Source organism: Perca flavescens, chromosome 14, assembly GCF_004354835.1.
Source record: "Perca flavescens isolate YP-PL-M2 chromosome 14, PFLA_1.0, whole genome shotgun sequence".
In the NCBI taxonomy this organism is placed as follows: Eukaryota; Metazoa; Chordata; class Actinopteri; order Perciformes; family Percidae; genus Perca; species Perca flavescens.
In genome coordinates, this window is record NC_041344.1 from 19,929,884 (window position 1) to 19,955,751 (window position 25,868).

Consider the following 25,868-nt stretch of genomic DNA (forward strand, 5'->3'; position numbering starts at 1 on the left):
CAAGAAGAAACGGAAAGTCATTTAAACAAAAATGATGCCGACAGTTTCATCTGATCAGAAAATAAACACAACCAAGGCGTTTAACCTCTTTTTCTTGTTTCTCCCCTCCTTGTCTCCTTCTCTTCACACAATATACTGTCAAGTTATTTCCTGCCCTTACACATCAGTTTTTGAAGCACACATACTGCACATACAGCAGTACTGCAGTACAGTAAATACTTGTATCTGCACAAACACCCACACACACTTAAGTAGACAAAAATAAAACTCACTATAAATTAATGGATAATGTTTCTTTTTTTATTTACACCCCTACATTTACATGTGGAAATCCTATTGAGCTTGACAGTTAATGGCTGATTGTAATGTGATTGCTAGGATTCTGTTTCTAACTTTATATTCAATATCTTTGCTCTGGAAAAAAAAAAGTTCTTTTTGAGTGGTTAACTCTCGTCAGCAGGCCAAGTAAAGCTTCAAGGAATCTGAGATATAATTCAGACTAATAAGGCTCAATGGTGTTTTAAGCCCCCAACGTCTCCTTCCAGGCAGCGCTGCGACAGTGGACGTCAAGGCACCTAACCCTAACCATTGCCTAATCCTAGTGTCTTCCAGGCAGTGCTGCCTGGAAGGAGATGTTGATGGCTTAAAACACCGATGAACACAAATAAGCAGACCAACATAACACTTGCCAAGCAAGCAATTATTGTGATGAATGGCTGCAATGTGTGTTTAATAAAAGCCCCGTCAGGCCTCCAGGATGAGCTTGTTCACACTCACCTTTATCATGCTGCCTTTGTTTGCGGAGGATTTCTCACAGTTACTAAATGACAAGGATGACGTCACTGGGAAAGAGGCCTTGAATTGATTTGTTTTGAGTAAACTGTATTTTTCTTTCACAAACGCGCTCGTTTAGCTACACATTTATACAATTGCATTATCCAAGCATCAGAGCAGAGAGAAAAAAAACGGCAGAGAGAAAGAATGACTCGGATAACACCAAACTTTCTTCCAGCAAAGCCATTGAACAGAACTGTCAGTAGCCATGGGAGGCAGCCACAAATGTTTCCAGCTTTTGTTAAGCTCTGATTTATAGTCGATCACTGTGTCCTTGAGGTGTTAGTCTAGATTTCCCGCTAGCTAACGGGTGGGCTCTGTTATTGCATTGTGTTGCTCAGAGTAAGCTGTTGATGTTGTTTTTATGGCCTTGTAATTGTCCTCCTAATTATGGGTAACAAAGAGACGATAGGTGGATGGTTGGGAATTGACTGGTGGTGTACCAGGGGAGAAAGTAACAAGCAGGGAATAGACAGTCTCTGCTGTGTTAATGTGAGAGAGACTTTATAAGATATTATGTACAAAACTGTTTGTGTAGGAGCAGCGGGAACGTACACAACGGGATATTTGTCAATATAGTCAAATTTGTTGAATGTACATTCCAAGTTGACCCCCACATTTATTACATTAGATAGTAAGCCATTTTCTTTCCAGCAACCCCTCTGTATCCAAGCTGGTATAGCACCAGGGACACTACCCGTTAGCCCTGTCAATAAACAAATCTGCCGGAGGTCTGACTTTGCATCTAAAGCAACATTTGTGCTTATGTCACGGATTTTATATCGTGTAAATTCTCAATGGGGTTTTGGAGGCTTTAATGCTGGCATGCTGCTTGGTTGGTAGTGGTTATTGGCATTCGAACACTGCTGGAGTGCAGCAGAGCACTGCAGCATGGCATAGCGAGGGTGTGTGTGAAACAGAGAGATCAAGAATGAGGGAAAACTGAGAGGAGAGCTTTTAAATGAATAGACTGCGGTGAAATGTTAAGTAAACTCCTAACCTTTGGCCTTCCTGAATGCAGTTTGAGCAGGTGTCTATAAGGAGTGAAGCTATACTTTTCTGTTATTGACCGAAATGTGTCCATGGAACAGAGTATCAAAATATGTGAAGTACTAAAAGTTGGCATTGCATGTCTGGTCATATTTGTAGTCTTGTATACTATGGTATCCAAGAGGTCTCTTGATGCCAAGCAGTAATAAGAAATACTGTTGGTTCTTTTTACTTAAAATGTGATCTTCACTGTTTTTAAGTGTTTCACTAACACATCTAGAATTGTCTCTACAAAATGAAACTGACACAAGCTCCTCTGATACACAAACACAATGGCCTCTCTTTTGCGATGGCACTGTATCAATATTATGTTCTCTCTCCACCCTGCTTTGTTCCTGTTTGCACAGCCCAGTAAATGTACCCCACCTAGTAATCTCTAATGGAAGAAATTCCACGCAGTGGCTATTCTCTGCTCTCTCTCTCTCTTTCTTTCTCTCTCACTCTCTCTCTCTCTCTCGCTCTTTCTTTGTAATTCACAGACTTTTTAACTGTTTGTCTTTCACAGACACAACGTGTTAAACTTGTTAAATTAACTTTACCCTCTGCTCATCTGCTGCAGTGTAGACACACTCACTCACTCACTCAAATTCTCCTCTAATGCTCTCACCCCCTGGTTTCTGGATCAGTGCCAGCATGAGTGTTCATGTCACCATTTTCTTGTACAAGTCATCTTGGAAAACAATCATGCATGGACCCTGCAGACATAAAAATACCATGCATACACACTTTCAGTTGAACACAAGACAGAGTCCTCTGGGCAAGCCAGGGTCAGATGCTTGAATCATCAGAATCTTTACGTCACAGAAATGCCCATTAGGTCTCTTTTATAACATGAATGCCATCTGACGTTGAACAACAGTCTATTTTATGACGTAGAATTGTGTGTCACTGTGCCCTAATTCCTTCTTTTAGGCTACATTGTGTCCTGCCGGCGTTTGTGTTTTCTACGTAGTAGCCTACTCTGTGTGGATGAGTCAGTGAAAAACACTGGGCCGACAGGAAGGGAAGCTCTAATACTGAGATAAAGAAGACAGATCATCAAGAGACGAGTGACAGACCTAAAGAAGTTTATGAGCACTTTCGGGGTCAGGATCTTGCTATAAAAAAAAAAAAAAAAAAAAACACGTTACAAATTCTCTAAACATATTAGAGAAACATAGTGACAGTGAGATTGGTACTAAAAAAATTGGGCAGTTATAGAAGAGAGACGGTGAAAGAAGAGCAGCATCTTTGCAACATCATTGTTGGTCCACTCTTTTTTTTTTTTTTTTTTTTTTTTGCTCCCTTACGTCGCAACTATTTTTTCATGTCTCTTTTTCATGATTTATATAACACAGATACTTGACAATTACCATCTTTTATGTTATTTTATAGAAAGTAAGGCTTGCTTATTAGAAATTGATCAGTGCCATTATCGGAGTGAATGTGTTTTTTGTGATTGAACCAAACTACCATTGGAACTTTGATACAGTATATACTGTAGATGTGACCTTCATTGTTCAAGGACTTGAAGCAACTGACATTTTTCTGTGCTGTGAAGAACTTATGCCGAACATTCCCAGTTAATTTGCTTCTCAGCAATTTGAAGTTGGACAGTCTGACCCAATATTGAATTTATTCTGTATCCAACTAGAAATATATTTGATGTGCACATGCTAATGAGCATGGAGACTCAGTGGAACAACTTAAGCAGCATTAAACATCAACATCAGTTAAAAAAAACGTTGAAACTCAGCGATGAAACTGTCAGTGTGGATGATGTGTGATGTACAGTTTAAATGTAGGTCATGTCCCACAGGGCAGCAGCTCAAGTGGTTTGCTGATTCCGGCTAAATTTATAGCATTCAGATTGACTGGAGGCATTTATTGCAGGTTTATATTCCCCTTTTGTGGTAAGTATATAAGACAATAATAAGACATTTGAAGTCATTGTGATGAAATGTTTCACTATTGTCCGACATTTTACAGACTTAACATGATTAATCGATAGATTGAAGAAAACAATTGTCAGGTGTAGAGTTGCAACGATAAGTCATTAAAAGACATATACATACATAACTATTTTGATCGATTCATTGTTTAAGTCCTTTAAGCAAAATGCTAAACATTTGCTGGTTCGGGTTCTCAAGAAATTTGTTAATCAAGTATTCAATTAGTCAATTAATTTCCCTAATGCTAGTTGTATTTGGTCTGATTTTAAAGGTGTGTGTGTGTGTGTGTGTGTGCGTGTGCGTGTGCGTGTGTGCGTGCGCGCGCCAGGTGCTGATCTATAACAATGTTGTCAACTTTGCATGAGATCTCAGGGTTTATTGTGTTATAAACTGTCAGATACATCTGAACACATTTTAAAGGTTTTCATTCAGAAAGCCTTGTGTGTTACATTCCTGTGTCCGGGTGCTGTTTGTTCAAACTGCCGTCTGAGCCCTGCAGAACCAGCGTGTGTTCTGTAGCCCACAAGGACTTTTCTGACAAATGTTCCTCAATTGGGCCCCCTGAAGCTGTGGAGCAATTAAAAAAACCACCCACCACTCCCTGATCCAAATGGTTTGACACATACACACACTCACACCTACAATGATAACAGCTGGCGAGAGTGAAAGTAATCGATTAATAATTTATGATAATTAGCTCCACCCATTCATAATTCATAGACTCAATTATCACTAATAGTCCCCACCGGAGGAGGTGTGTGTGTGTGTGTGTGTGTGTGTGTGTGTGTGTGTGTTTTCCGTTTCCGTGTACCCGGTGGTCTTGTATATGTCACAGAAGACGTGCATGCGTGTCCCATCTGCTGTGTTTGTTGCCGCTCTTATTTCAAATTTGATAAAATATTGTGTAAGGTGTGTTGGATATTGGGTGCGTGTTTGTGCTGTAAAAATGCTTTCTGTCTTTCAGACACGCATGGTAGGTTATCCATGTGTGTCTTTCAAAATGTTATCTCCACTTGTAGCTGTACAGGCAGGAAACTCCTCTCCCCTGATAAGCAAATGGAGTGCGAGCTTCAGACTCAACATGCTCCCTTATCAAAGATATTGTTTGGATATAATAGCAGCATACTTTCACTATAGAACAAGAAGTTATGATTCTAGATTGTGTACTTGGGTATTCATTTATCTTCCTCTAGGATTTAAGGTGGCTCATTGCAAAAGTAACTATAAAGTACCTAACTATGAAAGTGCTTAAATAACTGACTACAACAAAGTGTGTCTTCCTACATAAATAATGTCTGGCTTTCTCTTTTTCCTTCTCCACACATTTCCTGCAGATCACCACTCTGATCAACCATAAAGACAAGCCAAAAAAGTCTGAGCGCACCCTGGCAGCCATACACAGGGTGGGCCAGGCAGTGAGTGTGGCTGTGGGACGTTTTGTCACTGTCGGGGAGGCCATTGCCACAGAGAACCAAGAGCTCAAGGATGAGATGGGTCAAGCCTGCTTCGAGGCACGCAGAGCAGGTAGGCCTCTTTGGCTGAATCTTATTATGTAGTTGACATTTCCCCGAATTGCTGCCCTTAAACTCAACGCATTGAGTGTTTCTCTTTTGGAGTAGATAGAGACGGCACTGTGGCTGGGTTGGCTCAGTTGGTAGAGCAGGCGCACCTATATGTAGAGGTTTATGCCTCGACGAAGAGGTCAAGGGTTTTGAGTCCGACCTGTGACGATTTTCCATGTCTTCCCCTCTCTCTCCCCTCTCTCACCTAGCTGTCCTGTCCATTAAAGGCGTAAATGCCCAAAATAATCTTTTAAAAAAAAGATATAGACGGCACCTATTTTGTGGTCACAAATTGATGTTGTAAAACTATGTGAGGGTGCTTCATGCTAGAGGCTTCTTCATAGTGGGTACTGTATCTTTCTGTCATAAGCATGGTCATGGCTTTATGGTGTTCAGAAATTGCCATTATGGATGTTGTAGCTGGTCAGCCAATAAGACTTCTAAGTGTTTATTTGTTAAGACAAACTGACATTTTCATAAAGCATCAGGCATCACCTTCAGGCTTCACAGCGTTATCAAATTTGAGCAAGTTTTGATTTGTCTGGACAGCCCAGCTGTCTGACAGTATTACACCAGAGGACCTCCAGAGTGTTCTAGAGAAATTGTTGTTATTAGGTTGGAAGTAAAGGCTGAAAAAAGTGCTTCTTCACCCAAGGGTGCTGCATAGAGGGTGGGAATGAATGTGTCTTCTCTGGCTTGGAAAGCACTGCATAATAGATTCTGATAGAAGGCTCCCGGAGACTTTATGCATCAGGCTGTGGGTGAGATTGAAGAAGTTGTAGTTTCCCGATATTCACTGCCTCATGGATTGCTTCTGTGTTACATTGAAAAATATTTCTCCACCCGTGGTCAGGACCCAATTTTTTTCATGTGTTTGAATCTGCTGGCTGGGCCTGTCTGTGTTTAGATTTCTCCCAACATCTGCATTTCTGTACTTTCATTCCCATTCTGCCTCTCACCCAATGTGCACTGCAAGAGGCTCCATCCTTCTGTGATTCTGAAAAGATAACCTGTTTGATGGATATATGGATATATCAAGTCCAAAACAGTAAACAACTGAGAGAGACAAAGAGGTACAGAGGTTTGTAGGAGGGGTGGAAAAAGTGACAACCAGTGTGAAGGAACAAGAATGTCAGCTTTTATTGAACCCGAGAAAGAAGAGGTGATGGTTTTGTCAGAAATGTGTTTCTCACCATGTTTTTACACTTTCTTGTAACATTTTGCAGTCTACAATTCTTCGTTTAGATAGTTGTCACCACTCTTATTTGTATCTGGAAACTTCGTTCTTATCCGGCAAAACAAGGAACTCATTTAGCCTTCTCCAGAGCAAACTGGAAACAATATCACATTGGATAAGAATTTAGACACAACACCGTGATAATAGGTTTATGTTGGGAGATCCAGCTTGGGTAGCAAAGCATTTAATCCTCACATAGCGTTGATTTGTTAAGACGGCTAAAACTCACACAAAGAGCGCTGCTGGGAGGGGGAGAATAGACTGATGAGAAAATGTGCGTGTGAATGTGTGTGTCTAGGTGAGGCCAAGTGAAGTGTGTGTGTGTGTGTGTGTGTGTGTGTGTATATGTGTGCAAATGTCTAGGGGTGTGTGTGTGTGTGTGTGTGTGTGTGTGTTCACGGTGACTAATTTATTCTAGTTCTCACTTTCCTCTTAGGAAGGTGTTTTCACATGCACTTTTTCTATCAGACACTGTACAACTGTTTCCAATACTTTTTGTATCCCTGACCATAAAAAAAGGAGACATCTTCGGGGATGAAAAAAGAAAGCCTTTTAAGAGGCTTTAAGTCTCCTGGAGAGAGAGGGGCTAGTTAGTGAAGGATTGGCATTTGTCTAATACCTAGCCACAGGGTGAGTTTAATCAGGCAGGCTTCAGCCTTGTGTGCTATAATAAATTAAATAAAGGCAGGCTGAAAGCACTAGTTTAATTAGATGTTAGCCGTCATCAGAGCAGTGGAGAGATCCAATGAGGCAGGTCAGTGAAGGCAATCTGTGTTGAATCTCTCTCTGTCTCTTTCACTCTGTCTCACAGTGTCATTATCACATTTGCATGCTTCTGTTTCACTTTTTCTTTCGCCCTGAGAAAGATTCAAGATAAGATAGTATTTAGGGTCAAAATAAAGTCATAGCACATAAAGTGTGTGAGTGTTTAAATACTGGACTAAAAGTGCAGAACAATAACTTCGTAAACAAGACTAAATTGAAACCTAGTGTATGGCTGGACCATGTCTGGTTAATGTGCCTAATTGTAGGCAAATTGTCACAGGGATAGACAGCGGTGATGTCTATTACATGACTTCCGATGAATTCCGATATCAAATGTTTATAGGAGTTGTCCCAGTAATATTTCTTTGTCGGAGTAGCACATCATACAACATGGTTAGATACTGTATGTTTGAGACAAATTTCCACAATTTGTTGTATAATATAAATTATTCATCTAAAGTGTGTATGATACTTTGTTCAACAGACCTGTAGGTTTCACCACAAGACAATTCTGAACCACAAACTCAAATGTTGGAACTGCAGTGTTTATTCATGGACAAACTGAAACATACACTGTACATTTCCTACCACCTTCCAACTTTACTGTTTATTTCTTCTCTGCTCATTTTGGTGCATTGATGTTAATATCTCCGCCGGAAACTGAAAGTGAAACTAAAGTCCCAGTGGCGTCGTTTCCTTGCGCTACTTTCAGATGGTTCTATTTTAACATTTCTGTTTTCTTCATAATGTGTACTCCTCCTTGTTATTTGAGTAGTTTATCTAATCAGAGTTTTAACTCAACTCACGCATGCATTAAAACGGTGGTGGGAACATCCACCGCGTAGGACATAAATCTGCTGATTGATCGCAACACAGAGGCAAAGAAAGACTGACCGACTGTGTGCACGATTCAGTTTGAAACAACAGCCAATAAGAGAGCTCCAACTCGACCAATGTTATCACTCACTCCGACCAGTAGTGTAACTTCATCGCTCATTCGCTCAGTGACAGATTTTAGGGTTTATAACACTGGCCCTTCTTGTCTATCCAAAAAAAGGGAATACAATTGCCTTGAAGTGCTGTACCAACACAATAAGAACTGGCCTTTTTTTTTACTTTTCACTCATGAATGAGATATAAATGATACAGAAACAATTCTTCAGCAATATTAGGAGTTCTGTGAGTCTGTACTGAGGCACTGTGGTGCTTTGAGCTAAATGCTAACCTGCTGATGTGTAGCAGAGATATATGTTTACCATGTTCCCCATCTCAGTTTAGCATCGTTAGCATGCTAATGTTTCTTAATTAGCACTAAACACAAAGTACAGCTCAAGCTGATGGGAATGTTAATAGTGTTGAAGGTATAAACCAAAGTATTGGACACATTGTTGACCTGGTGATGGTGCTAGATGAAAAGGGGGGGCACATTAATTTTTGTATCAGGTTTCATCGCAATCCACCAACAGACAGACAGACATTGCCATCCATTGAGTCATGCAAGATTGACTGCCTGCAAGCCCTGTAACAACACATCAAGAATTGGCCTTTCAAGTTTTCACTTATGAATAATAAATTCATCACACAGAAAAAAAAAGTAGAATTCATTACACCTGACGCATGATTTTCCATGTAGAAACACAAACTGTTTTTTACAGTGAAAAGAAGCTACAAAGGTCTCAAGTACATATGATAATTAAAGGACAAGTGGGATAGCTCTGTTTTACATCTAATGTCATTAAAATCCATCCTCCATACCATCCATATTTTGGGATTTAGAGAAGAGAGTTGGTTCCCTCTGCTTTCCACCCTCTAGTGTAAAGGGGTTGAGCGGCATTCTTTGTGAGGCAGGCCTAGATGTTTTAGCTGGTTAGCGGGGCTGGCACTGAAAAGCAGCAGTGTCAGATGCAATCAGTTCGTCAGTGCTGCTTCTTTTAAAGGACCAGCCAAAGCAAGAGACAGCCAAGCTGCATGACCCGATAGAGACCTTGCTCTATCCCCTTCCCCCTCCTTTCTAAGCTCTCTTTTTTTTGAGAGATTTTTCTCCACCTCCCGCTCGCTCTTAACTCTGGACATTTTTCTCTTGATAGGGACTATTTTGGTGATGGGATTTTAAGCCTAAAAAAACTCTGTATTCTTCCCTTTCTATGGCTAGTAAGAGCAGGTTAGAAAGAGAGAAAATTGGAATATGAATTTGCTCTGGCATGTTTGCCAATTGTATTTGAGGGCCTTAGTTGTCTCACATTACCCAGAAAGCATGACCGTTGTGCTTGGGACAGGCTGGTGTAACTGTTGTGTACCACCGTGCTGAATAAAGTACAGTTGTGTTTCAGCCTGTCTAGGACGATACGTTCTCCCAGAGCTGAAGAGTGCCAGATTGGAAGAACATTGTGCCGTTGTGTTGTCTGACCTACTTAGTCGGTCTGGTCAGTTGACCACCCATCTTTTCATGTTCTGCCTCTTGTCTGGGTTCAGATCTCAGTGACAGCAGGCAAAGCAAAGTAGCATAAAGTTCTTTCTGGCCAGCCACATCCTCCAGCTCTTCCATGGGAATCCCAGGACGTTCTCAGGCCAGACGGGATATGTAAACCCTTCAGCATGTCCTGAGTCAGCCTCACCAACTAGCACTTCCTGAATCATCTTACAGACAGACAGAAACTCTTTAAGTCCAAACAAAAATCTCATGAACTGTTTGTCTACTCATTGTTAAGAGATTATGTTTTAGGTTGTCATGTTTAAAATGAGGTTTGATCCCAGTGAGCTCTGTGCAGTGAGGATGCCTGATACAGAGAAAGTTGTATTGTTGCATCCGCAGCATCCCTATATTCACAGTATATTGTTCCAGCCAGTTCATCAGTCTAGCTCTGTTGCTGAACTCTTCTCAGTACCCTTCTCTCCTCTCTTGCAGGTGATGCCATAGCCCAGCTGACAGATGTGGGATCAGTCTTGCCGTCCCAGTCAGATGGACGTGTCACGGTGTTCAGTGATAGGACAGGGATGGTGAAGGCTGCCCGCTTGCTCCTCTCTTCAGTCACCAAAGTCCTTGTCCTGGCTGACCGCATCGTCATCAAACAGATAATCACATCACGCAACAAGGTGAGAAGTACAAATGTGAGATGTCACACAACCTTTAAGGATATGCATACACTCTGTTGCTTAGGTCTCTCTTGCACATGCACACAAATGCAGGCACACACACACACACACACACACACACACACACACACACACACACACACACACACACACACACACACACACACACACACACACACACACACACACACACACACACACACACACACACAGTGATCCACACATACTAAGCAAACTCCATCTTGAGTCCTTTATTTCCGAATAGATAAGCACTGGCTCTCTGAAGGAGTACTCTGGAGGTAATTGGAGGGAAGCTGCACATTTAGCGATAACATAAAAACACAGAGCAAGAGACTGGCTCTCTCAATCGTACCTGGCTATGCTCTTAGCCAGACAGTGTGATATGGATGTAGCCGTAGACTGAGCCAAGAATGGAAACAGGGGGCCTAATCATGACTGGTTAGCCCCGTTTGGAGAGACAGTCGACAGCCCACTGTTCTCCATTACTGGCAAACACAATTACATGTCTTCCTCCTCCTTATCTGGCGTGGATAAAAGCTGCTGCGTCAGCACTGCCAGCTAGCCTACCCTCAGCAGCTAAATGAGCAGCTACTGTACATAGACTACTATTAACTAAAATGCAGGTTAGGAACTACTTATTTTGCTGGTTTTATTTTAGGATATCATTAATATAATTACATCACATTGAGACCTTAATACTACTAAAGGGAGCTCTGAAATAACAAAGAAATAGAATTTTATTTTATTTATTTGTTTATTTATTTGATTAGGACAATGCACATTAATGAACATTTCTGTAAATGCACCAGTGTTAGTCAGTCGGCTAATTTTCAACTGTAGTCCTAGTCCTAGTTGCCTAGCATGCATGTCTTTTGGTGGGAAGAAACCGGAGAACCCTGTACTGCTCTGATCTTTTCACTCCTCTCAGGTCTTGGTTACGCTCGACCATCTGGAAAGAGTCAGCACCTTCCAGGAATTTGTTCAGATTTTCAGCCAGTTTGGCAACGAGATGGTGGAGTTTGCCCACCTCACTGGAGACAGACAGAATGTGAGTACCATGTGAAGAAACCAACTCTCTTAAAGTTTTAAGATTGTCAAAATCATCAACACACTATTACATTCATTCAATAAGTGAAATGTATATGTGGTCTAACATTTAAATATATTTTGCTTTAACATGCAGTAATTTGCCTCTTCATTTCTGCAACACCGGGCACATTTTGTTTATTCATGCAGATGTCATCTTCTAACAATCAGTGTTTTTCTAAACAGGGTATTCTGAATGTTCAAGCAGATGGTGGATTTGAACTGTGAATCCTGCAGCACTTACACTATGAATGTGCAAGCAAACTCAGAACAAATCAATAATTCAAGCGTCAAATATTTATTCTTCCCAAAAAATCAAACAATGAATTAACAAGGCCTCTTCAGGCTTCTCTTATTTCTACAAATATTTCTTTCTGTATCTATTATTTTTTCTAATCCAAGTCTCAATCCATAAAAGAACTGGCAGGTCAGTTATGACCCCCACTCCTCAAACACGTCACGATTCAATGTTGATATGAACTGACCTAAGTGAAGCATTCTCTCTGAAATATATCAGCTTAGAGTTTGGCAAATTTGCAAAATGCAACTTTTGTTTAAAGCTTTAGAAAAACAGTCCAACTTAGGTTCCTAACTTTGCTCTTTCAAAGACGGCTAATCCTTCTTTGATGCATATGTTTAGCTTCTGCAGCTAAAGCGCTTTGCTTGCAGAAGCTGAGGCTTGCTGGCTGCAATATCTCAAAAGAGAGAGAGGATCGACCATCCCTCTTTTTGAATTTCTACGTATAGGGCACGTGTTTTGAAACATACGTCTTGTCTCTCCCAAACGCAACGCAGCTAATGCTCCCTTTCCTCATTTTTCGACCTGTGTTCTATATATTTTTTTCACTCACGCGCTTTCATGAACATACATGCACACAGCCCTTTTAGAAAATCTACCATCTTTGTCTATTGAAGCCAGACGAATGTAATGACAGATGATCACATTGTCTTTGTAATCTACAGTGAAGTAATTGTAGAGGAGTTGATTCAGCTGCCTTTTTTCTAAATCCCCAAATACCTAATTCAAGCTGTCTATTTCTGTTTGGAATACATAGAGGGGGCTGCAGCAGGTTATACATGCTTCATCTTTTTTCTTCTATTTTTATACAATTAACCTAGTATGTGTGTATGTATAAACTTGGAGAGGAATCTGTGTCACGTGTCACATTTGTTTGTTTCTTCATACCAGCATGAAAGAGATTTGTTGCATACTTTTGATGCTTCATGTCATTTGGCCCAGAGAGTTCCTAGAAGTTGCAATTGAAGTTAAGCCACCCATTACTGTGTGTGTGTGTGTGTGTGTGTGTGTGTGTGTGTGTGTGTGTGTGTGTGTGTGTGTGTGTGTGTGTGTGTGTGTGTGTGTGTGTGTGTGTGTGTGTGTGTGTGTGTGTGTGTGTGTGTTGTAGGACTTGAAGGATGAGAAGAAGAAAGCACGGATGGCAGCAGCCAGAGCAGTGCTGGAGAAATGCACCATGATGCTCCTCACAGCCTCAAAGGTAAACACTGGACCTTTGGGCAAGGGTTATGGATTATGTCAAGCTTAAACATGCAAGGCCTTCTCAAGTTTATTTAATTTCAAGGCTTCTCAAATGTTGCAATCAATGGAAATACTCAAAACTCAAAGTCATATAATCATAAAAAACACCAAAGAGAGTGAATAATCATGGTTGTAAAATATGAAAAGACTAGAGGAGGGCATGAGCTTTGACATTTCTCATCAAATTCCTTTCAAAGACTTGCCTGAGGCACCCAGATTGTGAGTCAGCGCGGATCAACAAGGATGCTGTGTTCCACCGGATGCGCTGTGCCCTGGAGCAGGTCATTGAGATAGTCACAGAGGCACGGAGCTGTGGGGAGAACAAGATCCTTCCTGCCAGCATCTATAACGGCATCAAGGACTTCAAGGTAGGGTCGGAAGTTGGACTTAGTGAAGGTGTCTGTGAAGTTAAGTCATGGTCCTCTTGTGGGTGAAGCATCATGCTGAATAAGTTTTTTTAATTTTTTTTATTTTAAGAGGCAGTAACAATCTATTAAATATGAATAAGAAAGACCATGGTTTTAAGCAGAGTGATGATTTGTTTGATGTAACAGCTTTAAATCTTGTGTCTTTTGCTACAAATTGATTCTGTATCTATTTTATGATTTGGTTAATATGGTTGTGTGAATCACCATAAACCTACATCACTATGACTAATCTTTTCCATCCACCTTGTGCAGTGGAAAATGAAAGAAAAAACCAACAACAAAACATGTTTTGAAGGGGTCTTTTCCATGTAGATGAAAGAAGAAGAAAGTATTTTAATGAAAGGGCCCGGAGTTGAGTATTGCTTTTAATAAATTGCTTCATAGCTCTTAATGGCAGAGTTGAACTAAAAGCTTATGTAAACCTGTCATCTGAGGACACATAAAAAACAGGGGGAAAAAGGCATTAGCTTTCATGTTTGTGTACTTGAGATGCTGTTTGATGGCCCAAGGTGACTCTTAAGCATCACACAATCCTTGTTATTTAATGATGAGGTCAAGAGCATCATGATAATGAGATAATAAGTTATGTTTTCCTTCAGCATATTGGTTAGTAAAAATCTCATGTGTTCCCATCTCAATCTTTAAAGCAATCCTTCAACTCATTCCTAATTCCCAACTCTCCTCTCCTCTCCTCCCCTCCCCTCCCCTCCACTCCACTCCCCTCCTGCAGTCCAGTGTGGAGTGCCTGCGGGAGAACCTGTACTCCCTGTCCCCCCAGAGCATGGGCAGCCAGCTGGAGGCACTGGTGGAGCGGACAGAGGACTTCACTGATTCAGCCTACACTAGCCACGAGCAGCGGCAGGCCATCCTTGGTCTGTGCCAGCTGGCCCGTCAGGACACCCAGCAGCTGTTGAACGCCTGGGTTGAGGCGGTATGTTGGCACAAGCAGGCACGCTCGCACAGATGCACATACACCTACAGGAATATTCATAAAAAACATATGCTACCATAAAAGGAATAATAATAAGTAGCTTATCTGTAAGTCACTTGTAAAAGATAAGTACATAATTAGATGCAAAACAGTTATCCAAGCAACGAAGAAGAGATGTTGGTTGGATTACTGTTGTTAGTGTAAGAAATGATGAGGAGTTGGTGAGGTTATAAATAAAATGTGATATTTAATATCTTGTTTGTGCCATTTTATATAGCAGGCAGTGTCTATTCAACACACACACACGTTACACAGACACAAACACACATTAAGACTAGACTCCCCAGGACACCTAGTCATTTGTGGAACAACAGAGCATAATAACCCACCTGAGTAACCGTTTTTCACAGGGCTCATTCAGCCGAGAGAGAAACATCACATTGTGTTCCGTAGGTAGTGTTCTGTGTCTTGCTGCCATTCAACAAAGTCTCCTACGCCTTCGAAATTGATGGACTTTGGAGTCATTATGTTGCAGTTTCTCATTGTAAAATCTAGACTCTGCAATTGAAGGTCATGTGGAGAATTGAAAAGACCAGAACACTGCAATGTTTTTATATTGTACAGAACGCGTCTGGATTTGCATTATTGTTGGGTGTTCTGCATTTGTGGTATTGATTCTTGTTGTGGAAAGTTTAGTATAATGTATAGTTTTTATTACAATTAGACTTATAGGTCTGAAAATATGACATTTTGAAAATGATTTAAATTCAATTATTAGTTTGAATCATTGTAGTTTGATTATACATAATTGGATGTTGAAATTCCCAATTTTTTTTGCATATTTAGAACATAATAGGTCACAAATCATGTTATCAACCCCCAAGATAATTTTCCAATCCAGTCTTTTTCTGTTGCCATACTTTTACAGATAATAATGTACATTTGTGTGTGTGGGCCTGTAATACCATGTTGGGTCTCATGTTTTATTCCCCTCTTCCTCTCTCTGTCTCACCGGAACAGCAGTCTGTCCATGCCAAAGAAGCCACAGAGGACATGGAGGTGGCCATCCTGAAGACATGCCAGAGCATCAGTGACCTCAGACGTGAGGTGAGCAGCAGTCTGTCTCTGCTCTGCCCGTCTACCCTCTGAGTCTGAATAGATGTAGAGAGAGACACGGACATGACTGGAATGTCTCTCACTAGATGTTCTGCCTCTGTAGCTGGTTTCCCACTTTCCTTTTTCACATCACTTTTCAGCTTCTCTCTGTCAACTCAACTATGTCATTGTGTCACCTCTGCTCTTCTTCTTTTTTCTTTGCCTCCTCAAAATCCACCCTCATGCATGCATCTCACTCACCTTTTATTTTTCTTTTCTCCAGCGTCCATTACTCCCACCTCTTCTTATTCAATGTGATCTCTGATTCCTCCTCCAGCTCCATAAGGTGGCAGTCATTCGTGCCTCTGACTTGCTCAAAGTTCACGGGGAGCAGTTGCCTCTACGGGCTCTCAAAGCAGCAGGTGCTGAGGGAAACCTGGAGGCGATGGCGGAGTATTCGCGCAAGCTCACCGAGCAGAAGGAGCAGCTGGTAGAGGTAAGCGGGGGCATGGAGGCTCGGAGAGGTTGATGGTAATGCGATCTAGTAGAGGTGTTCAACTGGTTAAAAAAAAATACACCAATAATAACTGTAGTGAAGTTCAGATTTGACCTTTTATATTATTACTATCACAGCCATAATTACAGTGCTTCCCAAACCAAATAACGAATTGACTCAATGTGGTAATTATAGACCTCTTTCCCTTCTTAATGAAGATATTAAATGATATGCTAAAGTGCTTGCAGCTTGATTAGAGGTAAAACTAACAAAATGTATACATAATGATCAGACCAGTTTTATTGAATCTCGACTAGCATTGGATAACGTGCGTCGCCTGCTGCACATTATTCATGCAGCAAGTAGCATAGACACGCCCTGCTACTTGCTGCATTGGATAACGTGCGTCGCCTGCTGCACATTATTCATGCAGCAAGTAGCATAGACACGCCCTGCTCGGTTCTATCACTGGATGCCGAGAAAGCGTTTGATAGGTTGGAATGGGACTATCTTTGGGCTACTTTGGATACATTTGGGCTAGGTGCACAATTCATTAGTATGGTAAAAATGTTCTATGCAAATCCCTTTGCAATGGTCAACACTGGCAACTTTTGCTCTGCACAATTCCCAGTGTCTAGGGGAACTTGTCAGGAGTGCCCTCTTTTGCAGCTACTATTTGCCCTCTCCCTTGAACCACCGGCTCAGGAAATCCGTCAGTGCATCCCATCACATTTTGTAATACAAATCAGTGGATATCATTGTATGCTGATGATATCCTTCTCTACGTAGGCAACACAGGTTTCTCAATTCCACATTTGCTTTCCACGTTTGATTCATTTAGCTTGTTTTAAGTCAGCACTGATGCATTTAAATTCTGTTACATCTCAAACTCCCATGCCCTCCCACATACCAATAGTCAAGAGTTTCAGGTATCTCGGCGTTGATATCTTCCCTTCTTTGCCTTCTATTGCAGCACAAAACTTTAAAGGTATATACAAGGTATGTACTACCTTGTGTTACCTTTTACTCTTCTATGGTTCCTACTGGGAAAAACTTCACTCATTAATATCTAAATACATATGGAAAGGAAATAGGCCTCGTTTAAAACTCACAACTCTTCAACGAGGCAAGGCACAGGGAGGGCTGGCTCCCCCAGATTTTAAGACGTACTTTCGGTCCTTCGTGTTACGCCCTCTATCTATTTGGTTCAATCCTGGTTCTTCAGTCTTTTGGAGACCAATTGAGGAAATTTTGTTGCTGCCTCACAGACTGCAGGACCTAGTGAAAACTATTGAAAAAAGCCAGATTACAGTTAGGCCCTATCATTTCATTTCTACTCACAACTTTCTTGTAATGAACTACTGTAATGAAACCTGTGCGCGCAGATCCCAAATAGCACAATCACTCCCCAATTTTTTACTTCTTAAGGGCAATATACCTTTTTCATTCCCACATTGGAAGAACAAGGGAGTTTATGTTTTAAAAGACCTGTATTGTCAGCCCAGCGGATCTGTCAGGGCAGCGTTATTTGGTTGTCCACTAACCCAGAAACAGTGACTTTGCGCTGGCCGCAGAGCTGCCGATATCTCTGTGCCCGAGTACCAGTGCTTCGGCTGTAGCCTACTTCCACCCACTATAGTCCAAAGTCAATATCTACCTAGGAAATCATCTAGTCTTAATCTGCATTGCTATTTTTATTTGTTGTGAATACGCAGTCCACAAGAAGTAATTAGGTTTTGTGTTTGTTGTTGTTGGGTCACTTTTACTCACGACATGCTAACGGCAACAAAGGATTCCATTCATTACGCTAAGCTAAGCTAGCGTATTTTTTGATTCTGGCAAACGATTACTAGTAGAAGCCACATAGCATAGGGACTTAGCTGCTATACATGTTAAAGATATCTGTTGGGACACAGTGTGGAAAAATTTGTGTGTTACATCTAAGAATCCAGATCATCAACAAATACAGTACATTACAAATTTGCTCATAGGATGTACCTTACCCCTAGCCATTCTATGAAAATTACTACATCTCCCAATTGTGACCTATGTCCACTCGATGTCCTGGGGTCGTTTATGCATATGTTCTGGGAATTCCCCGATGTGGTTAGGTTCTGGAAGATGATATCTCTCACTTTAAGTGACATGCTTAAAGTTAGGATTATACTCTCTCCGATTTTGCTCCTACACTCCTACACTTTTTGTTTTGGAATGTTTTTGTGTGTGTGTGTGTGTGTGTGTGTGTGTGTGTGTGTGTGTGTGTGTGTGTGTGTGTGTGTGTGTGTGTGTGTGTGTGTGTGTGTGTGTGTGTGTTAAGGGATATGGGGGCTAAAAAGAAAAGAAAGAAAGGGCAAAATCTGTGATTTCTAATGTTGTTAATCTTTCTCAATAAAAAAATGTATAAAAAAAAAGATTTGACATTTGTCATGCTTATCAATCTTTCTTAGGTAAAATAGCTGGCTTTAAGTGAAAAAGTTAGTTTGCCATGAATTAAAAAATAGGTTAAAAAAAAAACACATTGAAATTGATGTGCAAGCAAACGCATACATTACACTTGTAATCCTCCAAATCTTTGTTATGCAAACACTGAACAGAAACTGACATGCCAGCTTTGTCATGTCTTTGCTAGTGGCCCTATTACAAACAGAACGTACAGTTCAGTTTGAAAAGAGACATTGTAAGAGTAAAGGTACATTTCTACAGGTTTGTGTAAATGTAAACCTGAAAAAATGACAATACATTGATAAGGTTACTGTATAAACCTCTAAATATATAATTCATCCACTGAAACAAATAGGTATGATCACCTATGAGTGTAGCAAGGTTGTATTTGAGGCAAATTTGAACATTTATCAGTATAACTTTCAAACCTCAAAAGCACTTCCAGTTACTCACCTTTTCCCCCTGTGTCTCTGCCTTCAGACGTGTCGGCTGCTGTGCCATGTGTCGGGGACAGAACCTCTGGAGATTACCTGTGTACATGCTGAGGAGACCTTCCATGTCATTGGTCCACAGGTAACATTTTCTGTATGGATTTTTTATTTATTTTTTAGTTTGATATTATAACCCACTGGCTGGAGGGGAGACAGGATCAGTCTAGAATAATCTGGCTCAACAGATGTACATTGCTGGGATAAAGCCTGGCATCCGTCTTGCACTGGATGTCCCTCCCCTCTCGCTATTTCAGCTATCGGGTCTTAACGTCACCCAGGACAGTTGTGATTGATTTAAAGAAATACAAACAAGCCAGAAAATGTTCCCCCTATTACCTGAATAGATACTCCAGCGCTGACCGCACTGTGGAGATAGGACTGGCAATGTAAGACTGGTCTAGAAAGACATACAGTCAGAGATGGCAAAAGTACTCACTTCCCGTACTCAAGTAGAAGTACAGATACTTGTGTTAAGAAATACTCTGGTAAAAGTAGAAGTTCTGATTTAACTTCTTTACTCAAGTATATGTAACAAAGTACAGGCTTAGAAATTTACTTAAAGTATAAAAGTAAAAGTAGCCTTGCGAATGACAACCATTTTTTATGCAAAGCAACCTGGACCACACAAATGTTACTAGAGTGCAAGCTGAGAAACTTCAGTGGACATGGATAAAAGGCTCTTTATGTGCCATTGCCTACATTTTTAATGGATGTCTGCCAATAGGCCTAAAACATCACATATATGATTATTGTGACAGAGACTGGGACTCCAGGTTAATAAGATTCTGACTTGATGCCTATTATCTCAAACATCTCTCTCAGATAAGGCCAAGGATGATTGGGAATGTCTTGCTGCTTGTCTGGCAAATCTCTGGGATCTCCGTTTTCTTCATTTTCAATCATGTCGCCGTCCATACTACTATGTGCTAACTTTACCGCCATCAAGCCGCAATGATTTGCCACGAATGAATGCCGTCTTGTAGTGGTGCGTCAAATGCAACGTATATTCCCATCCAATTAGATTTAATTCAGTGTTTATGATGCGAAAATTACCTCATGTCTCCTTTGTCTACCTCCTCCATCTTGGAACATGCTGTCCACCAAGTCCCCCTATCCCAGATCTAATTATGTTTGCTTTTGGAAACCATTCATGCCAGTAATTATCCAGCAATGTAGAATGTTCCCATCCTGCGGTGTGAATGTCAGGCCCCGCATGACTCTGCAGTAATGACGCCACTCCTAAGTTCAAAGGTCAACCAATCAATACTGCTAAAGTATTGGATGGCGGTGGTGATATGTCTCTGTGTCTGTCCAAAGTAATAGAGGGGTGGCCCAGAGGGTAATTGCCTATTAAATACTACACTGTAGCGGATGGGTGTGTGTGTGTGTGTGTGTGTGTGTGTGTGTGTGTGTGTGTGTGTGTGTGTGTGTGTGTGTGTGTGTGTGTGTGTGTGTGTGTGTCTGTCTGTCTGTCTGTCTGTCTGTCTGTCTGTCTGTCTGTTATGTATCGTAGTTGTAAACCCAACTTGATTGCAGATATTATAAATTGATACTTGTCTTTCAAACATATTGCAAGCTTGAGCTCTATTACACATACAATGAGATGTGCTAAACTATACTCATCAACCTTAATTCTTTTTATTTTGTAAAATACAAGATTAAGACTTAAATACCCAATGCTTAATTCTTTTGACCATATAAACATAAACAACTAAACTGGTGTAAACAAGCTTTAATCTTAGTTACCGTGCACATAGTGTTTGGGGCTACTTTGATTTCTTCAGTGTATCTGACTAATTTATGTTGTGTAATTAAGCGGTATGATATACAATAGTAAATTATATATTTTTAGTTGGAATAATTCCACTATATTATTATTGGCCTCAGAGTTACATTTTATTATTATCATTAGACCGATTATTATTTTATTTTAATTTACAGCACTATTAATATTGTTGTTTATGTGTAACATTTAAGTTGCTTCCTTGGGGTAATTGTATTTCCTAGCGGCCTTTGTTTTACGGGGGGCCAGTTGTGAGTGTAACAGTATTGAGTGTAATGAGTGCAACAGTGGAACCGAGGCTCTGATGTGAACCCCAAGAGAGTGAAGTCTGTGTTCTTGCCGTGTTGGTGTTGATTAAAGAAGCTTATTCCAAGACAACTGTAGCCCACTTATTACCCCTCAGGCCAGAGAGAACATTAAAATAGACATCGTAATGACTTTGTTTAGTTTTTTTCTAGTGTTAGTTCCTGTATTAACGTGCAGTTTGAAAGGAATGTCAGCTTCCAATCTTGTGTTTAAATTGCGATGATAGGACAACCCTTTGGTTAACTTTTAGATCAATAGTGGCAGCTGATTAAATTTCCCAGTTCTGGACAAGATTTACACCACATTTTTTTCCTCTGTCTTTTACTGTACTTGCATAGTTGTTTTTTTCTGCCTGGTTACAAAACAGCTTTATTTAAATATTACTTTTCTCATGTCTCAATTCTTCACACTCGCGCTCAGATCATCTCGGCAGCCCAGACGCTGGCCCTCCACCCGTCCAGTAAGATCGCTAAAGAGAACCTGGAGGTGTTCTGCGAGGCCTGGGAGTCGCAGCTCTGTGACATGGCCCTGCTACTGAGAGAGATCAACGACATTTTTGAAGGCAGGCGAGGTACGTTTTTGTTCATTTAATGGATACTTGTGTGCATTTATGTGGATCAACACATACATGAGCACAGAGAGTCTTTCAGGAAGAGTGAGGAGCAGAAGTGAATACAGGCAAAATGTGCTGTCAGTTACATTTTAGCCTGAAAGAATGAAGTTCTCTGAAAAGACCTTGGTGAATCATTTTGCTCCTGAACACTTCAATAGCCTTAATGAAAGTTAAAGTTGAAGCAAAGCAAGCAGCATGCAAGCACATCTCTTAAAAGAATTAATCATCATAGACTGTGGGAAACATTTTCTAAAAGGAACGTCAGTGCCATTAAACAGGCATGCATTTATTCCTCCTCTGCCCTCCCTCTCTCTTTATTATTGTGCCAGTTACCTGAAGTGTACAAATCATGGACAGCACCTTAACTGTTTGTAACAGCTGTGTCCCTGATGCTGTGAGACCATTTGCTGCTATCCACTGAACCAACTGCTGCTACTATCACTTTCATTTGTATTATTATGCAGGGTATTGCTGCACTTTAGGCCCACCTGGCCACCTTGTTACTTTACACCTTTTTTTACATTCTATGTATTTCTCTACGGTCATATTTTTAATTGTGTATGTTTGGTTTTATTACTTTCACCGGGACCTGAGTTCATCTTCCTTTCTCTGTTCTGGAATGACAATAAATATCCTTATCCTCACAGCCCTGAGTGACTGCATCTTCTATACTATTTGTCCATTTACACACAGATCTGTGTTTGTATCAACTAGAGATGGCCCAATACCATTTTTTGCTTCCCGATACCGATTCCGATACCTGAACTTGTGTATCGCCCGATACCGAGTACCGATCCGATACCAGTGTGTCATATGTTTTATTATGTTTACTAACTGTATACTACTATCCCTGTATGGATGTGATATTATTTCTATCTTTGTGAAACATGAACAAACACAAACAATGAACGCCACAGAACTTTCTTTTATTGTCCAGTTTGACAGTCAGTTATAACGGAAAAAGAACATAAATAATCTACTTTAACATAGATTTTCTTTAGGGCTTTATTACGTGGTATCGGATCGGTGCATTAACTCCAGTACTTCCAGATACCAGCGTTTTAGGCAGTAACGGAGCCGATACGATACTGGTATCGGTATCGGAACATCTCTAGTATCAACCCCGCGCTTTCACACACTGTAAGCCTAAAAAGATGTTTTGGCATTTTTCCAGGATGTGGTTGCCCCTTAAGAATGTGACTTTCACATAAAACCCAGTAAACATTTTAAATTGCAGCTCAGCGGGTTGAAAGGATCCATCCATCACATGTGTATTCTTGTGAAGCCAAAATGCTGTGTTAAAGTGTTTCATTGACACTGTGGAGAGATTTGCTTTTATTATTTTCTCTTAATCTTCCTCCATGAACATGACAGTAGAGTTTATCGTCCCTGTAGTCAATTGAAACAAACTTTATGATGAAAGATAAAAATGTGTCGAGGGTGGACTGTGATAAAAGCATAACAATTTCAGCACCATAATTACTGAATAACCATAATTGCCACCTTAACAGTCATTCAAAAAGATTATTTTTTTTTTTTTTTAATTTGTTGCCTTGTGTTAATAATAACAATAACTCTCTTCTCCTAGGAGACAAAAGACCCTATTTGTCACTTCCCAGACCCGGGGTGAGTGTCGAACCATCCATCCTCATGAATATTCCAATGATCCAATGGTTTGTAATCCTCTGATTAAAGCCACCCTCTTTTCCCACAGAAACACTCCGCTAACTTGAAGACTGCCAAGGCTGTCAAGTTGGATGCAGAGGTAGCATACACTATAAACTCCTCTGACTTTCAGCACAAAACATCACGATACATCCTGTACCCTGTTCTGACAGCAGTATATTCATCTCCAGGAAACTTTGTGTCACTCGCTTGCAGAATTGATGGTGTTCGCATGCTAATGCACTGCGATTTTGCCAGGCTGGCAGTTTCTCACATGCTGTACCACCACAGGAAGCAGGATTATGCTTATTATAGAACTTTTTATGGTGTTAACAAATACAAATTAACAAATACAAATAACCCTATTTGCTAAGATAAATTTCTAAAATGACATCCATCATATTTCAGTCTTTCCCGCATGGAATTACTTAGTGTGTGTTTCTGTGTGCGTGCAGGAGCAGACAAGCATGGCCAAGCTGGGTCTGGAGCTCCGTCTGCTGTCGTCGGACGTGGACACGGAGGTGGAGAAATGGGAGGAGCAGGAACACGACATCGTCCGACAGAGCCAGAGCCTGGCCAGTATGGCCTACAACATGTACCTGTTCACCAGGTGACCGAACAGCACCACACAGATATGCACATGCTGCGATTGAACAGTTACATTCATTTCAGAGCTCAGTATTGTAAAGCCTCTTAAGCATCCACAGGAATCTCTTTAGAGGCTTACTGTTAATGAGATTCTCGAGCCCCAAGCTATCGATATTTACCAGGCTTAGTTAGAGGCACTGACAAAGTTGATGTGACTATGACTCATTCTGACAATAAAATCGTTGCAATCCATCTAAGTCACAGTTTTTGTTGATTGCTGTGGATGTATTTTATCCTCATCCATCTCTCTCATTCTTATTTCTGTTCCTCATTTTCTGTGTTTCCCATATTGATTCCCCAGAGGAGAGGGGCTGCTGAAGACAACGCTAGATCTTTTTCATCAAGCTGAGGTATGTGCGTCCATATCGGCTAATCTCTCATTCGCTCCACCTTCTGTTCTTTATTCCCCCGTTTTATCGAAGTTGCAAATGCATCTGTTGTTTCCTTAAACATAAGACATAATGTGGCTGGCAGATCAATAGGTTAATAAATTCGAACATCTCTTCATTCACTTTCCTCTCGCATCTGATAGGGCATGACTAGTAGAACTTATCATTATGATGAAAATATAGCGCTGTGTGTTCCGGGACACATCGGACACATGAGGTGATAACAAACAAGGTTGCATGGAGGAGTGTATCTTTTGAATTGGGATCATTGCCAATAATGTGCAGTAATTTGTAGAATCAGGGCCTAAAATGTCAGCCAGGATTTATTCCATTCGGGGCGAGCGAGGGAGATAAGAGAGGAAGAGGAACGAGAGGGGAAAGAGACGGGAACGCATGCTGATAAGCAAGAGCCGAGGAAACGTAAAATCTTATAATTATTCACCAACTGTCTGTTTTTTTTTTATGAGGCTTCCTTATGGAAGTTAAAAGAATTATAGTTTTGCCTGTATTTGTGTACATTGTTTTGATTTTTGTCTTTTTTTCTGACTCATTCTTAAGGTTTTTTCTGAAGAGGGGCTCCAGCTGTGCTCATCTCTCCGCACATTTTCCACTCAGGTATATACCAATGCAATGAACACACACACACACACACACACACACACACACACACACACACACACACACACACACACACACACACACACACACACACACACACACACAGGCACCTGAGCCCCCACCCACGTTACGCCTCTCACACACATTCACACCCATATCACCCATTCTGGCAGGACACGGTGCCAGGTCTGCCTTATAAGTCGCACAGCGAGAGCAGGAAATTAAGGCTGTCACACACTTTCACCATCCTCTTTTCCTCTCTTGAGTTGAGATCCAACAAACAAACAAAGCCTCAGTGCTTTCCTTCCTCTTGCCCTCCACCAGCTCCTTCCCCAGGTCCTCCAAGTGTAATTAAATGGCTGTTTTTGACAGCCATTAACGACTGCTATTTTTGTCACCACTGCATCTGTGGGTCGGTGTGTTTGTGCACATGTGCATGTGTGCAGGGGATGTGGGTGGAGGAGTTTACTGCAACCACGCAGGACTAATTCATAATCAGGAAGCCCGGCTCTTCAACTTGCCTCACGCTTTCAGATTAATTCTATCAAACAAAGTCGCGCTAATGGAGTCCCTCTGTCTCACCCTCCACTCCCATAGTTCTTTGGCACCAAACACACTTGTAGCACACCTGCATTGCCCTCATTGAAATTATGAGGCTATTTATGCAAATTAATTGTAATTGAGGTTAAAGAGGTTTTATGTACTTTATGTCAGTCATGAGTAGTGCTGTGCTAAAAAAAAAGAGCTTGTGTTTTTAGGTTGCTGGTGGCATGTAAGTAAAGTAGATTGATGGCCCCCGTGACTGAGATTGAGGGATTAACCCAGCTGGATAACAGATTTAAGCAGT

At 40.9% G+C, this 25,868-nt stretch overlaps 1 protein-coding gene across 4 annotated transcripts in view; it reads left to right on the top strand.

Annotated features, from left to right (window-relative positions):
- ctnnal1 (catenin (cadherin-associated protein), alpha-like 1) overlaps nucleotides 1-25,868 on the top strand; it is a 51,619-nt gene that overhangs the window by 22,771 nt on the left and 2,980 nt on the right. For 2 of the 4 annotated variants that reach the window (XM_028597553.1, XM_028597554.1), the window contains exons 2-16: nucleotides 5,150-5,339; nucleotides 10,285-10,472; nucleotides 11,422-11,541; nucleotides 12,986-13,075; nucleotides 13,314-13,484; nucleotides 14,275-14,475; nucleotides 15,496-15,582; nucleotides 15,908-16,066; nucleotides 18,989-19,081; nucleotides 21,509-21,659; nucleotides 23,290-23,327; nucleotides 23,416-23,466; nucleotides 23,822-23,976; nucleotides 24,316-24,364; nucleotides 24,962-25,018. In XM_028597553.1, the coding sequence (XP_028453354.1) occupies nucleotides 5,150-5,339; nucleotides 10,285-10,472; nucleotides 11,422-11,541; nucleotides 12,986-13,075; nucleotides 13,314-13,484; nucleotides 14,275-14,475; nucleotides 15,496-15,582; nucleotides 15,908-16,066; nucleotides 18,989-19,081; nucleotides 21,509-21,659; nucleotides 23,290-23,327; nucleotides 23,416-23,466; nucleotides 23,822-23,976; nucleotides 24,316-24,364; nucleotides 24,962-25,018 (1,800 nt within the window). Of the gene's footprint in view, nucleotides 1-5,149; nucleotides 5,340-10,284; nucleotides 10,473-11,421; nucleotides 11,542-12,985; nucleotides 13,076-13,313; nucleotides 13,485-14,274; nucleotides 14,476-15,495; nucleotides 15,583-15,907; nucleotides 16,067-18,988; nucleotides 19,082-21,508; nucleotides 21,660-23,289; nucleotides 23,328-23,415; nucleotides 23,467-23,821; nucleotides 23,977-24,315; nucleotides 24,367-24,961; nucleotides 25,019-25,868 lie in introns of all 4 variants that reach the window. The other 2 variants (XM_028597555.1, XM_028597556.1) reach the window with 2 other exon arrangements.